General features: G+C 54.0%; 2 protein-coding genes across 2 annotated transcripts in view; one reads left to right on the top strand and one right to left on the bottom strand.

Annotated features, from left to right (window-relative positions):
* B4GALNT3 (beta-1,4-N-acetyl-galactosaminyltransferase 3) overlaps window positions 1-6,681 on the top strand; it is a 115,504-nt gene extending 108,823 nt beyond the window's left edge. Inside the window, exons 15-20 of the mRNA XM_075553151.1 lie at window positions 827-1,146; window positions 2,796-2,949; window positions 3,160-3,232; window positions 3,646-3,799; window positions 4,257-4,383; window positions 6,573-6,681. Of these exons, the coding sequence (XP_075409266.1) occupies window positions 827-1,146; window positions 2,796-2,949; window positions 3,160-3,232; window positions 3,646-3,799; window positions 4,257-4,383; window positions 6,573-6,681 (937 nt within the window). The remainder of the gene's footprint in view (window positions 1-826; window positions 1,147-2,795; window positions 2,950-3,159; window positions 3,233-3,645; window positions 3,800-4,256; window positions 4,384-6,572) is intronic.
* Window positions 6,682-10,592: 3,911 nt separating this feature from the next.
* Window positions 10,593-11,858, bottom strand: NINJ2 (ninjurin 2). The gene is made up of 2 exons (XM_075553152.1): window positions 11,627-11,858; window positions 10,593-10,759 (listed from the first exon to the last, which is right to left on the bottom strand). Exons 1-2 carry the CDS (start codon window positions 11,778-11,780, stop codon window positions 10,593-10,595), a joined length of 321 nt encoding a protein of 106 aa, XP_075409267.1. The 5' UTR covers window positions 11,781-11,858.
* Window positions 11,859-16,012: the final 4,154 nt, after the last annotated feature.

Below are 16,012 nucleotides of genomic sequence, written 5' to 3' on the forward strand. Positions count from 1 at the left end.
TCACAACATGTCTAGTGGTCTTTTTAGTAAGGTCATCCTGGCGCTTGTGAAATGATATTTCATGGTGGATTGGATCTGTAGTTCCCTCGTGGCTAATGAAGAGGAAGGAGCCTTGGTGGGGTAGTGAGTGGGCTGCTAACTTCAAAGTCAACAGTTCAAAACCACCCCACAGAAGAAAGAGGAGCCTTTCCACTCCCGTAAAGCACTACAGTCTCAGAAACCCACAGGGCAGTTCTACCCTGTCCTGCAGGCTCACTGTGAGTCAGAATCAGCTCAGGGTGGAGAGCTTGGGTTTTTGTTTTTTGTTTTTTAATGACTCATGAAAGGAGCCCTGATGGCTGCGTAGGGGGTTACACGCTGGGCCACTCACTGCAGAGCCAACAGTCCCAACCCCCTCGCCATCCCCAGGAGAAGGAGCAGGCTTTCTACTCCGATGGAGATCAACAGGCTGAGAAGCCCATAAAGTCAATTCTGCACTGTCCTATGAGTTGGAACCTTTTCTCTGGCAGTGAGTCTGTTTTTGTTTTCAGAGTGCCTGATGATGTGTCCACCAATCAACTTTTGGTTTGAACAGAACATTGTAGGAATGAGGGTCGACTTCGCTGTGAGCCCTCCCACTCACTGTCAGTACTTAGGCTCTGAGAGCTGTCAGCGCCAACAGAGATCATCAGGCCGAATGGGCACATTGCAATGGTTGCATTGGATCCTGGAGTGGTTGAAATCTCACCCAAGGTCCCCAGTTAGCCAGTGAGGAAGCCCTGCTGTCCATGGTGGAGGAAAAGGGGGAGAGGGAGATGACTCCAATCCCACCCCTCTTCCGCCACAGGAGGTACCAGCTCCAGCGCATTGTGAACGTGGAGAAGCGGCAGGACCACCTCCGGGGGGGCCGCTACCTGCTGGAACTTGAGCTGCTGGAACAAGGCCAGCGCCTGGTTCGGCTCTCCGAGTATGTGTCTACACGAGGCTGGCAGGGCATCGATCCGGCTGGCGGGGATGAAGTTGAGGTCCGGAACCTGCAAGGCCTGGTCTGGGGCCCACACAACCACCGGAGACACATCCTGAATGCCCAGACACCCGAGCCCAAACTGTGCTGGCCTTTGGGCTTCTCCTGGAATCACCGAGCCACGGTCCACTTCATCGTGCCTGGTGAGCCTCAAGCCGGGTCCTGGGCATTGGGTCCCAGGGCAGGGAGCCTCCTAGTGACCATGAGCACCTAGGTCTGCTTGAGAGAGGGGAGGAAGCCGAGGCTCACAAAAGAAAAGGGCTTGGCCACATCCATTTCTAGTGAGTGTCAGAGCTGGAAAGGGACCCCGGCTCCTAGGCCAGTGCTCCAGGTCTTAGGCTTAGAAGCACTGTCAGTGGCAAGGAGGGTGTAGGCGGCCTGGTAGGGTGTGATCAAGGCCAATGTAACTGAGAGGAATGTAACGATGGAGAAATAGATCTATGTGCATATAGTTATATGTTAAGTATTAAGATAGCAGATGGACATTGGGTCTCTACTCAAGTACTCCCTCAATGCAAGAACACTTAGTTCTATTAAACTGGCATTCCATGATGCTCACCTTTCCCACGATCACTAAAGACTAAGCGGGCGCATAAGCAAACGTGGTGAAGAAAGCTGATGGTGCCCAGCTATCAAAAGATATAGCATCTGTGTTTTAAAGACTTGGCGATAAATAAGCAGCCATCTAACGGAGAAGCAACAAAGCCCACATGGAAGAAGCATAGGATCTGGTATCAGGCATCAAAGAACAAAAAATCATATCATTGTGAATGAGGGGGAGTGCAGAGTAGAGACTCAAAGCCCATCTGTAGGCAACTTACAGAAGGGTCCTGGGGAGGAGACGAGCCAGTCAGGGTTCAGTATAGCACTGATGAATCATACAACTTTCTTCTAGTTCTTTAATGCTTCCCCCACCCCCACTATCATGATCCCAATTCTATCTTACAAATCTAGCTAGACCAGAGCATGTACACGGGTACAAATAAGAGCTGGAAACACAGGGAATCCAGGACAGATAAACCCCTCAGGACCAATACTGAAAGTAGCGGTACCAAGAGGGGAAGGGGAAGGTGGGGGGAGAAAGGGGGAACCAATCACATTGATTTACATATAAACCCCCTCCCTGGGGGATGGACGACAGAGAAGTGGGTGAAGGGAGACATCTGACAGTATAAGACATGACAAAATAATTTATAAATTATCAAGGGTTCGTGAGAGAGGGAGGGGATAAAAATGAGCTGATACCAAGGGCTCAAGTAGAAAGTAAATGTTTTGAGAATGATGATGGCAACAAATGTACAAATGTGCTTGACACAGTGGATGGATGTATGGATTGTGATAAGAGCTGTACGAGCCCCCAATAAAATGATTTTTTAAAAAAAGAAGAAGCACTAGTCAGCCTGCGGTTCCAACTAGTCCAGGGGAACTAGACGATGTAGTGGTTCACAGAGCTGCTCGGCTGGCTCTTAGAGGAAGAGGAACCCAGCAGCAGGGGTCCGGCCAGGAGGCGGCATGGGCAACCGCCGATGATAGCGAGCAGGCAGGCCTTGGGATTGTTGGAGAGAGCGGAACTCTGGTGATGAGCTTAGGCTGAGGCTTTCCGCAGGGCCTGTCTGGGTGGGAGAGGGGGTTGAGCGCAGAGGCCCCTTTTGTCGTGGACCCTTCCTCTTCCCTTGTGTCTCTGTGTTGCGCAGCCCCTTAAGCAGAACACCCAGTTCACCACGTCCCCTAGAGCAGAGGTGCTCACCTGTTGTCGCCCTCTGCTGCCTCCCTCCACCCCCCACTGAGGTAGTAAAGAACCAGGCGCGCTGGGTGCAGCAGTTCATCAGGGACATGGAAAAGCTGTTCCAGGTCACCGGTGACCCACACTTCAACATCATCATTACTGACTACAGCAGCGAGGACATGGATGTGGAGAAGGCACTGAAGAGGTCCAAGCTGCGGAGGTGAGAGGCGGGTGCTGGACCAGGGCTCTCCCCTGCCTCGGCTGCCTCCTTCCCTGGGTCCCAGGACTGCCAGGTCTGGTGCCGAGACAGTGCTCCACCTCACCTCCTGATTCCTTCTCCAAGAACTCACCTCCCCAGATACCACCAGCAACAGCCCCTCCAGCTCCTCAGTCCTCATCCCCAGCCCCCTCGCCTCTCTTCTCCCTGCAGCTACCAGTACATGAAGCTCAGTGGGAACTTTGAGCGCTCAGCTGGGCTGCAGGCCGGCATTGACCTGGTGAAGGTGCGTGGCCTAGGAGGTGTGTGCGATTCAAGGCTGGGAGAGGCAGACATTGGGGTGTGCAGTGTGGTCAACTCGTAGGGGAGGAAGACAGAACACAGGCAGGGAGGACCTATCCGTATGCAGGGCCAGTGGTGAGGGACACTAGGCTGGGGACGATGTAGTGCACATGCAGTCATCCAGAGCGCAAGGGGTTCATAATGAACGGCAGCACGGGCAGCTCAGAATCCACCCCGATCACTAAAATCTATGCTCTGATCCCCAGAGCTGTGGGGCTCCTCCCAACAGTCCGTCTTAGGGCTGTCTTTCAGTCATTCCAACGATGGGGAAGAGCCGGGGGATTTGTCGGAGCAGGGGACCTGCTCTCCTATCTCAGGTCTGTCGGGCCTGCTGACCCAGCTCCCGTCTGTCCCCAGGACGCACACAGCATCATCTTCCTCTGTGACCTCCACATCCACTTTCCAGCTGGAGTCGTCGATGCCATCCGGAAGCACTGCGTGGAGGGCAAGATGGCTTTCGCCCCCATGGTGATGAGGCTGCACTGTGGAGCCACCCCCCAGTGGCCGGAGGGTGAGCCCCGCCCCAGGCTACAGAGGGTGGGGAAGACCTCTCTGATCATGGCCCTCGGCCTCGGAGCCTCATGTCTGCCAGTGCCAACCTCTCCTCCCGGCAGCCCCAGCTCCCGCTGCCTTTGCTCCCCAGAAAGGGCCCCGGTGACGGCAACAGTAGCAGCAGCAAACATTCCCAGCTTCAGCATTGGCCTGTGGTCACCCCTGTGTGTTTGCTGGCCACTGGATCTCGGCATAGGGGTATCTCCCCCAAACAGACCAGGAATTATTTTTTCTCTCACTAAGACAAGTTCTCGGTTCCAGCTGACCATCTCCCTCCCACAGGGGCCCCCTTGGTGCCCCTCCTTCAGAAGTGCATCATCAAGGAGCCCACACCAGCCCCCAGGCTTCCTCACGCCACCCTCTAGCCTCACGAGCATGGCTTGGCTCAGCGCAACCCTCTTCTCGTTTGCCCACAGGCTACTGGGAGGTGAACGGATTCGGACTGCTTGGCATCTACAAGTCAGACCTGGACAGGATCGGGGGCATGAACACCAAGGAGTTTCGAGACCGCTGGGGCGGGGAGGACTGGGAGCTCCTGGACAGGTGACTGGGGAGAGGAGGACAGTGAAAGGCTGGGACTGGAATTCTTTCCCATCAGGGGCCTTGGGGAGGGAATGGGGCTGGACCAGCCCAGGAGGCCAGTCAGATGCTGCGAGAAGAGCAATGAAACGGGGGCGCCTCCCGCTTCATGGGGGTCAAATGTATCTCACAGGGACTCTGCGATCTTAATCTGTTAGGGAGGATGACCTCCCTTTGCCTGCGTCACAGGGCTGGTGCAGAAGTGTTTGGTAGATGGACAGGGGAAAACAAAACCTGCAGTAGCACGGACCTCCCGGACAATGCTCTCAGCACCAGGCAAGGCAGACGCTCCGTGAAACTATGCTGACTCTCTCCCAAGTCTGGAGCAGCTCCCGTGTCTCTGCAGTAGCCCAGAGGTGGCGGCTGAAGATGGGCGCCCAGATAACTGACCCTGGGCAGGGGGTCAGCAAAAGAGACCAGGTGGGCCCTTAAAGGGCAACAAGACCCCCAGCCGGGTCCCTGGAAGCCTAGGGAGAAGAGGGGGTGGGGGAGGAGGAAGTGGCCAGTGGGGGGGTAGAGCCCCAGACCTGCAGGTGGGCAGGAAGAGTACTCACCAGGAGCCAGTGTGGGACTGGCATGAGGCTGTAGAGGTCTGAGGAGGTGTGGATGGTGAGGAAGTGGAGACCTTAGTGGGAGATTCTCCTTTCAAGAACTTAACCACCAAGAGAAGGGGAGGGAGATAGGATGGTATCTTGAGGTGGCCGCTTAAGGGGAACAGATGAGAGAGAGAGAGAAATCCAGAAAAGGAAGAAGTCTCCTTGAGGCAGGGATCTGAGAGGAGGTGGGCAGACAAGGTCGGGAGTACCTGGCATGGTGGTGGGGGGGGGGGCACGAAGCAGCACACTTCTTGAGAAACAGCTCGAGTGAGAGCCAGTGAGGGTCTCATCTCTTCCCTCATTATCAAAAGCCCTCTTGGAAGTGTTCAAAGGCATTGGTGTCACGTGGAGCTCTAAGGTGTCCCTCCAACACCCGAGCCGGGGTGCCCCCAACCACTTCATGTGCACGGGGAAGCCGGATGGTGAGTGGAGATGCCACCGAAGAGCCAATGCCTTTGAATGACGGTGTTGGAACCACAGGCCACTAGAAGAACAAGGTGACCCATTTTGGGAAAAGTGTGGCCGGAATGCTCCTTGGAAGCACAGGGAGTGAGACTTTGTCTCACATCCTTTAGACACGTGGCCGGCAGGGGCTAGTCCCTGGGGCCATCATCTTGGGTACATGGTTATCAAAGCAGAGAGATCTTCAGGGAGCTAGACTGACCCTCCTCCGTGGCCCTGACCCTGAGCTCAGACACGGCAATGATTGGGAGGACGGTGTGGGACCAGGCAGTGTTTCCTGGCAGCCCCGAACCACACCGCGCCTCATTGACTCCCTTCCCTGCCCTCCACCGAGCTCCGGAAGGTAGATGTAAGCACCTCCATTTCTCAGGTAAGAAAACGGAGTCTGGAAGAGAAGTTTAATAACTGACTCCAAATCTTAAAATGAGTAAGTGTCAGACGGATCAACCAGGCCTGTTCGTTTGTTTGTTTGTTTTTCGGCCGAGAGAGAAGGAAGGAACGGGAGATGGCAGCACTAAGGGAGTTGAAGGCAGCAGGGAGGGACGTTGGAGGTTAATCCAGGTGTCCTGAAGCCCAGTCGGAGGAGAGCCCAGAGTGGACTGAAACCATGGGTTGGGAGGCCTGGTCTGCTGTTCCTGCCGCTCGGGATCTTCATGCTGGACCAGGCCTTCGGATAGAGCTTGCCCCCAGCCCAATCCTTCCCAGCCCCGCCAGAGACCTCCCGGTGCTGCCCATGTGACAGAGGAGCGGGAAGGCTGGTCCCCTGCTTCCACCCAGCACTTGCGTCAAACGCTGGAGGCGGAACCACAGTTACTGGTCACCTCGTGTGTGTAAAATCTGTGGCCTCTCCTGGTTCACAGACTCTCTTTCTGGAGACAAGCAGACTGAGGAGCTGAGCGATAGCACTGCTGACATCTCTACTAAGTCACGAAGTCGGAATTCAACCCCACTCTCTCCTTCACTCCTCCCTGCTGCCCAGCGGGAGGCAGACTGGGGAGGAAAGGGACAGGGCCCCACACAGTTGTGGAAGGGCAGGTTCCTGGGGGCTGGGACCTCTCCGCTTTGCTTGGCTCATTCTGCCCTCCCCCCATTCAGGATCCTCCAAGCAGGCCTGGAAGTGGAACGCCTCTCCCTCAGGAATTTCTTCCATCACTTCCACTCCAAGCGTGGCATGTGGAACCGCCGCCAGATGAGGACACCGTAACCCTCAGGGGTGGCCCGCTGGACCAACCACTTCCTGCTCCTTGTCTCCGTGCTGCAGTTGCTCCCCCGGGGCCCGGCTCTGCTGGGGAAGGACAGACGGACAGACAGGAAAAGGGCAAAGGCTGGGCCCTAGGAAGCCTCAGAGCGAAGACACTCCCCGCCCCCACTCCATGGGGCCTGTCCCCTCACTCAGAGAGAGGTGTCTCCATCTCCTTCTCCATCTGGGCCTCTGGAAGGGAGGGGGAGAGGGGCCGGGGAAGGTGGGGGCTGCCACAGCTGACAGAGATGGATCAGCTCCTGAGAAGGACGAAAGACGGGACAAGGAGGTGGAGGGAAGAAAGAGCGCTTGAGAGAGAGAGAGACCACGTTATCCACGAGGATGAGTCCCCGCGCACCTCACAGGGAGTCTAGACATGGACTGAAAACTTCGTCTGGACATGTTTTATTAGGACTTTTTTTTTTTAACTGAAAACCCATACAGTAGCTGCCCAGTCCCTCTCGCACCTAGCAGCGGCTGCGGCTGGAACTGCACATCTGGACAGAGCCCCGCGTGCATACCTCAGACCCACTCCGATGTGGCGGGCTGGCCCCACGGGGAGTGGGCTCACTTCTTCCCCTTGCCCGTGCCTTCCAGACACACACACACACACCCACACACACACCCATACACACACACACACACACACACACACACCACCACCACCCCCTCTCCCAGGGAGCCACAGAAACTATCCTGACCCTCCAGGTGGAGCTAAAGCCACATGGAGCAGAATCACAGAACATGACATCATCTATCTAGTGTGACAGGGGCATTGGGAGAAGGGGTGGGTGGACAGTGGGCCAGGCTCTTCCTTCACCCACGTGTGGCACACAGGACTCGACTGTGGAAAGGGCAGGTAAGGGGCGCCCCTCTCCTCTCATAGCTTGCCTGTGAGGTTCAGCCTCACGGGACAATGTGAAGACGAGGGAGCACCGATGTAGGGGTCCTTCTGTTCACTGGCTCCCTTCAGATGAGGCGAGGGGTGGCGGCAGACAGGAAGGATGGAAAGGCATGTGGGAACCCTGGAGCAGTCTTCGCCACCCAGCACCCACCCTTGTGGACTTGCCCTCCTGCCTGGACGACCCCAGCAGCAAGGGCTGGCTGCTGTTGAGAGGAATGTACTGCACCTGTGCCTTGAGGGGAAGAAGAGGAGACGGGTGGTGCCGTGAGCCAGTGGGCAGGGCGGGGAGGGGACAAGCTGAGAAGGTTGGGGAGGTGTGGGCATCTTCAAGTGGAAGGGAGAAGGGGACATGAGGGAAGCCTTTTCAGGGAAAGAAAAAAGAAAGCCCTTGACCTTCATAGTCTACTGCCACCTCCCCTCTCCTGCTGACCCCACCTGGTGACCACACACTTATCTTGCACTAACTATCCCCAGGTGCCTTTGTGGCTGGGGACTTTTCTACTGCTGCGCTGCTGCCTCTATTGCTGCTGAATTCACCAATGGTGCACTGGATGCTGGGGCTTGAACTCCAGGATCTGTTCAGTGGGGTGAGCTCAGGGCTTCTGCTGTGCAGGATGGCAAGGGGCAGCAGGGCCGTGAGACCAGTGAGCGGTGCGCCATCCTGTGATAACCCAATGCACAGCATTAGGAGCATCAGGGTCTACCTGGTGGGTTGGCTCCACACCCGCCAAGAGCTTAATCACCTTGGTGGAAGAAGAACGGAGCTGCATGAGCACCTTCTGTGGGAGAAACCCTGTCTCCCTCTCAGGAGTCAGGACTAGGTGTGGCTTACAGATGCCAGGCCGGACCCCTGGCCCTGGCTTTTTATGATCTCTACTCAGGCTTGTTGCCTTCTAGAAGGAGCTCCTGGGCAGTGGGAGGTGAGCCACCTGGTGGGACCCAGGTTTCCTTGTGGGGCCACTTTCATCTTTGGGCATTGCAGCACCATTGGCAAGCCTGCAACAGTCCAAAGAGCCCCCTGGCCTCACCTGCTGATGAGCCAGCCCAGCCTGCCCTCTGCCCTGCCCACCCATCCCCCCCTCTGTCCCTGGGCCAGTGCCTTGTGTTTGATGTTTGTTATCTCTACACCATCTGCCTTAAGGGGATGGGCCTGTCTGGGCCTCCACTCTGTAGGGAAAAGCCTTGGGTTTGGGGAGGGAGGGGGAGAGGGGGTGGGGGTGGGGTTAATAAAGTATCTTCTTAGAAAAAGAAAAATGGCTCTAGTGTGTGTTCCTGTCATCTTGCATGGTGGGAGAGGGTGGGACTGAGGGGCGCAGGCATCACATCTCTGCCCTTCCTCTGCCAGGCAGGCACCTGATTGGCATGCCCCATCCGCCCCCATCCATGCTACCGCCACCCTGTACAGCCAGCCTGTGTGAGCACTGGAAAGGACCTGTCTGTCTGTCCTAGGCGCTCACGGTTAGATAGATGAGCCGGCATTTTCTGAGGGACGGTTCCAAATGAGAAAGAATTCGGGATTCCCTAGGCCAGTGGTTCTCCAACCATAACATTATTTTCGTTGCTACTTCATCACTGCTACTGTTATGAATCAGGAGACCCCTGTGAGTCATTCTAGCCCCAAAGGGGTCTCGACCCACAGGTTGAGAACTGCCACCCTAGGCGAAGGCCAGACAGCAGTGGAGAGGAGCCAAGGCATGACTTAGTCTAAAATAAGCAGGCAATTGAATCATTTGCGTTTGAGCTGGGGCTGCCTGTGATGTTTTACAGGTGCAAATTTCCCTTCCTAGTTCTATTTTGCCTAAGCAGAGATCATAATTAGTCTGCATTCCTTAAACACGTGTTTAAGAGAATGTGTAAATGTGAAAGCTAGAGTAGGCTTGTAGTAGATTCTGGAAGGAGATTGTGTAGATGTACCCACCAATCCAGAAGTGACTAGTGTGGAATTGTTATAGCAGATGATAATTAGTCAAAGGTATGTGGTTCTAAGGTAGGTTGAATCAGAGCTGGGCCCCAGGAAAGGGGTGATTTTTAAAGTCTGGGGTGTGTTTCTCCAAGCCTTTCCCAGGACACAGGTGGAGAGGGGCCTTCAGACACCATCCCTGATGGCTGGGCCTTCACCACTGAAGACATACAGGTTGACTCACCATGGAGTTGCTGAAAACTTTATAGACAGAAATCATTCCATTTCACAGAGAGTAAAAGACCCGGAGCAGAGCAAAGGGGCGGGGCAGGGTCAGAAATAGCTTCTGAAACCGGGAAGATTTGGTGCTTCTGGTACACTCCGTTCGGGAGTTGCTACCACGAGGGAAAGATTGGCAGTAGCTGGGCCGGAGCTCAAGGCTCCAGAGCAAGATGGAATTCGCTGAATGAAAGTATCAACTCTTGATTCAGATGCTTGTAAGGAGAGAGCAAGAGGATCTACATTTCCCTTTGAGAAGCTCTCAGGAGGCTGTGCTCAGCAGCCTAGGAGATCCAGGAGGAAGGAGGTGGAAGCAGTTCGGGGATCAGTACCTGCAGAAGAAACACAGGGGCCATGAGAGGGCAGTGCTCCTCACACCTGAATGCGTACACGGTTCACCTGGCAATCTTGACTCTGGGGAGGGGCCTCAATGAGGTTTTCAACCTTTCATGTGGTGGTGGCTGATACTGCTGGCCCATGGGCCACACTTCGAGCCCTCAGGATGCTGGACCAAGCCACGGAGGAACTTCCTCCAGGCTTCCAGCTTTCTTCCCCTACTACACAGCCACTCCTTCCCACCACCACCAAGTCTACAGAGAAACCCCAAACTGAAGGAGAGCCAGGCACTTACAGACCACGAGGGGGCTCAGGGCATGCTTTCTGGTCAATCCAAGCGCTTCTCCAAGATCCCTTCTTCATCCCCCTATTCTAAAGTCTCCTTTGGCTGGGTCTCACCCCAACCACTCTGACAGGCCTCCCAGCCTTCTCCCTCACCTGGACCCCAGGCTCTGTTCAGAGAGGATGTCTTGAGGCCCTGGCAGCCAGGACCCCTGACTTATGTGCCCCGAAGGCCGTGATGAAGATGTTGATGACAACAGTGATGAAGACCAAGGCGGTGGCGGCATTGTTGAGCTGGTTTAATTTCCACTGCTTCGCCACTTCGTTCAGGTTCAGTCGCGCTGCGGAGAATGGGGAGAAGGGAGGTAAGGGTGAGCGCCTCAGCCTGGAGCTCCCTCTGACACCACTGGAGTTTGGAGACAAGTTGTGATAGAAAGCAAGGGGGCGGGGATAGAAAGCACTGGGCTGAGCCTTTTGCTCTCACTGAACAGCCCCACATGGTGCTTATTGGGGTGTGGATTTGGGAACTTACACTGGGTCACCTACCTCAAATAAACAAACTCACCTGCACTGAGTCAATTTTGACTCAAAGTGACCCTAGAGGACAGGGTAGAACTGTCCCCTGGGTTTCCAAAGCTGTAGCTCTTTACAGGAGTAGAAAGCCTCGTCTTTCTCCTGTGGAGCTGACGGATGGTTTTGAACTGCCGACCTTGTGACTAGTAGCCCTACAGGTAATCCCGGGCTCTGATGGTGGGAATGAATGTGCTCACAGAACAGAATGGGCTATGAGGAAACTCTGGCACAAGGCAGGGCAGTCATTCCACAGGTCTTTGGGGTAGGTAGTGGGGGGGATGGGTGAGGCAAGCTATGAAATGCCAGGAGGTAGGACTTCAGACTCCTCACTGTCTAGGAACTGGCATTTGGGCATTTGTGGACGCAGAAGGCGCTTGCCAGCTGCTCTTGGGTGCGTTCTGACTCCTGGTGACACCGTGCGTGCAGAGCAGTGCTGCTGCCACCTTTCAGATCACCGGCTCTGTCTCCGGGGGCCTCTCTGGGTGGCTTCCAATCGCCAAGCAATGGCTCCCAATGCCAACTTAGCTTCTGTTGGCAGCTGGATACACAGTGTTTTGTAGGGGGCGGGGTAGGGGGGGGTGGAAGGCTTTCTCCCGCCTCCAGGGGGCGCTGAAGGCCACCGCTGAGCTCCTCACCTATGACCACGAGGAGGATCCCGATGACCACCTGCAGCAGCAGGGAGATGCTGAGGAGGGCGATGAGCGGCGTGTAGTAATGAGAAGATGGCCCCTGCTCCAGCACCGCCTTCAGCCGCGTGGCGTTGGACAGGAAGAGGGCCACGTCCAGCATGCTCTCTGCCACACTCTTCTTGGTGGCATAGTGGTTCAGGTTGATGGTCTGGTTCCCCCTAGGGTTGCCGTTCCCAGGCTGCAAGGGCGAAAGCACAAGCTTTGACCTGGGAGGTTCCCCACCAGCAGCAATTGAAGATATAAAAGGTAGAACAAGCGGCTTTTACGTTTTAGTGCCCCTTTCCCCCTCCTCCAAAGCAGGTGCGCCACCTAGGGCAAAATCAAACCCCACAAACATCCTTCTCGGTTGGTTTTGTGACCTGGAAAAAGTAGAGTTGGGCCAGATGAGCTTTAAGCACCTTTGAGCGCCCTGAAATGATGTGCGGTGATTAGTACCCCAGAGAGGATTCTCCGCACACCCCCTCACACCTTCAGAGGTCCTTCTGAAGAGAGGGTTGAAAATGGACCGTCAGCATTTTATTCCCTGTGTTCTCTGCGTTGGTCACAGAGGTGCTGCGGCACAGATGAAACAGGAAAAAGTACACGGCCTAAGGCAGCTTAGCAAATAGTCCGCGGTTTGTAATTATTGTGACTCCAGCAGCCACACCAACCATAAGACCAATTGGAGGACCGCAGCCGCTCTGAACAGGACTTTTGCACCAGCAATCCACTGGCATTGAGTCAATCCTGGCTCGTAGGGACCCTATCAGGATAGGGCTTCCAAGAGGGGGACTTAAAAAGAAATTTTAGGTATGTTTCCTTTTTTAAAAAAAATTGGTAACTGGTTTTTATTATTGGTTGTTCTGAGGCTCAGTAGAGAGAAATTATAAACAATTTGTACATAAACCTTTTGTTGTTGTTCGGGGTCGCACTGGCTATATATTTTAATGTGTGGGGTTGGAAGGAGGTGCGAGGGCGGGTAGTTTGACCGCTTTGCTGCCATTGGCTGAGGCTAAGACGGTAAATCTTTATGAGAGCAAACAGCCTCCTCTTTCTCCTACAGAGCCATGGGCGGGTTTGAACCCCTGGCAGTTAGCAGCCCAGTGCCTGACACTCGGTGCCACCAGAGCTCCTTAAGACTCCAAACTCACTGCCCTGAAGTTGATTCCAGCTCAGAGTGACCCCACAGGGCAGAGATGAACCAACTCTGTGGGTTTCTGAGACTCTAAATCTTTACTGAAAGAGACTTTAAGCCTTTCCAGAAAGCCTCATCTTTCTCCGGTGGAGCATCTGGTAGGATTGAACTACCGACCTTGTGGTTAGCAGCCCAACACATAACCCACTACATCACCAGAGCTCCTTAAGAGGTCTTGAAATACGGTGGTCTCCAAGCTTTCTTGATAGTGCACTAGAAAAAAAGGTTTTGACACTGCATCCTTAATAATGTATGCATTATTTCATTGTAAAGTATATACATACCCATCAGGTTACTATATGTTAGAGAACTTTAAATGATTGCATACAAATACATAGAAGTAGAAGTTTAATATTTTCTTATCGTTTCCCAACGGGGGGACTTGAGACATGTCTTTGTGAGATGTCTTCTATAGAATCAATATGCCTTGCTACAGATGGACCCACACCTCACCTGAGCCCACAGAGGAGAGCCTTTGTCCCTCCAGCCTCCTGAAGTTTGCCCTCAAGGTTAAGCTCCAAGTCCTCATTCTCTTCTACCTCCTCCAGCAGGGTCCTCCTCTCCTGACCCCTTGCTCCCTCTGCTGGGAGGACACTCACAGCTCCATCTGAGGCAGGGGCTGGGATGGCAAAGACACCTGGTCTAGGGGACAGGCTCAGCCGTGGTAACGCATGTCACTTGGGACCACTCCATTTCCCCGACCATCACCAGAGGGTCCCGAGCAAAGAGCAAAGGGTGCTTCTTTCATGTTGCCCCTGGGACACACGTTCCTCCAGGGTGTCGGCATTTACACAGGGCAATTTCCTGGGCCTGGGTTGCCCCTTATCAACACTTCATCTGTACTCAACTCCTGGACAGGCTGGGAGCCCTAGAAGCCAATCAACAGTATGTACCTAGGTCGGGGTGGCAGCTTGTCTATTGGTGCTGGGGAGTGAGCAGCAGAGGTCAGGGCTAGGGCCTGGAATTGCCCTCAAGAGCAGGTAAGAAACTGCTGACTTGTCCCTAGGTACCTGGTGAGCATGTACCCACTGTGCTGTTGGCTACTCATCCCAGGCCCTGGTTCAAACCCGCCCCCCCCACCCTGCCCGCTGTGGCCCAAATCAGCCTGGGTCCCTGAGCCCCAGGAATAGATATGGCCGTTTCCCTCAAAGAAACCGGGCTGCAGGCCAAGGGAGTACATGTTTCCTGCCTCTCCTTGGCTCCTTCCTGTTTGACCTCGGCCCTGGGCTCCAGCCAGTGCTGCGCAGAGCGAGCTTCAGGGTTGAAGGAGATGTAAAGCCTACAGTCTGGGTCCAGCGCTTTGGAGATGCGGTCTGCATGAGCCTGAGCTTGTCTGTGTCCGGGTTAATGAGGGTGAGGGCCTCCCAAGACCAACACAAAGGCTGCGTGATCCAGGCCCATTTGCTAAAACTTTGTTTCATCTCAAAGGCTGCCCAATAAATGAGAGAGTAGCTGGTTCAGCCACAGCCTCCCCACCTGACCAACCCAGGCACAGCTGTGAGTCGGAGCTTCCCTGCCCTCTGACTCTCCCTAGGGCAGAACCCACTCCTCCCCCTTTGTCCACCACATCCTCAAGTGTGCCCAGCAGCTACCAGGCTGCAAGCGTTGCCCTCTCTCCTTCCAAATCCACATCTGGTAAGGTCTTAAGGGCAGGCCCCTTCCATGAAATTTTGCATTTTAACCATGGTCAAAACTGTTCACTGTTGTATTTTGAGCGCTGACCAAACTGGGGGGAATTGGGGGAACTCTGGGGGATGTAAAGATCTTCTCAAGCGGGCCAGCCCCATTACCAACTAAGTGGACAGCCCCCACCTCCACCCCCCAGAAGAATTCGTTTCAGAGGACAGCACTGAAGCTACAGCTCAAGGAGAGGTAGGGACGTATCTGATCAGAGCACGCAGAAGCAAACGAAGGGGGAGGAAAAAAGAGTGGAGCACATCCTGGCCCAAGACCTAAGGACAATATTTCTGCTCAGAGCAGGAAATGCACAGAGAGGACCAGGCCCCACCATGGGACACGATGTTCCTCACAGACCCATAGCATCATGGGGATAACACTGGGGACACATGGTGGGAATTGTGCCTGTCCTGACCCCACCACACTGAGGTGAGACGCTGGGGGTATGCAACAGAACAGCAAGGGGAGCAGAGCAATGACTACAGAGCAGCAAGGGGAGCAGAGCAATGAAGTCCCCAGGGAACACCAAAAATAGACTGTGGGGCCAGGGAGGGGCACCCTATCAGAAAACACCCATAAAGTAAAGGTGTTTGAGCGATTTATAGGCTTTTCTTTCTTTCTGTTTTTTCTTCTTTTTTTTTTCTGTTTTTCATCATTGCCTTTTGTTCTTATTGCCATTGTTTTATTTTCTATTGTTGTTTTGTTGTGCTCAGGCTTTTGTTTGTCACTGTGTGTCTATCTGGATGGGATAGGCAGAATAAACAAGCCGGAAGAGAGAACAACAGGATGACAATGCAGGCGGGGGGGGGGGGGGGGAGACTTGGGAGAGGGGGAGGCAGGGGAAAGGAAGTGGGTCAAGGGACAAGGGAACAACAAGTGACTGAAAATCGATGGCAAGGAGGGTGTAGGAGGTCTGGTAGGGCTTGATCAAGGGCAATGTAACCTAGAGGAATTCCTGAAACCCAAATGAAGGCTGAACATGATAGTGGGACAAGAGGAAAGTACAAAGAAATAGAGGAAAGAACTAGGAAGCAGAGGGTAGTGATAGAGATCTAAATACAGGCATAATCAGATGTTAATCTATTTATATACAACGAAGGAGAAATAGATCTATGTACATATATTTATAGGTATAGTATTAAGGAAATAGATGGACGTTGGGCCTCTACTAAAGTACTCCCTCAACACAAAAACACTTTTTTCTAATGATCCGGCACTCTAAGATGCTCACCTTCCCAACATGATCACTAAAGACAAAGCAGGTACATAAGCAAATGTGATGAAGAAAGCTGATGGTGCCTGGCTATCAAAAGATATAGCATCTGGTGTCTTAAAGGCTTGAAGGTAAACAAGTGGCCATCTAGCTGAGAAACAACAAAGCCCACATGGAAGAAGCACACCAGCCTGTGTGATCATGAAGTGTTGATGAGATCAGGAATCAGGCACCAAAGACCCAGAGCAAAAAAATCATAATGTGAAAG

Source organism: Tenrec ecaudatus, chromosome 6, assembly GCF_050624435.1.
Source record: "Tenrec ecaudatus isolate mTenEca1 chromosome 6, mTenEca1.hap1, whole genome shotgun sequence".
Classification (NCBI taxonomy): Eukaryota; Metazoa; Chordata; class Mammalia; order Afrosoricida; family Tenrecidae; genus Tenrec; species Tenrec ecaudatus.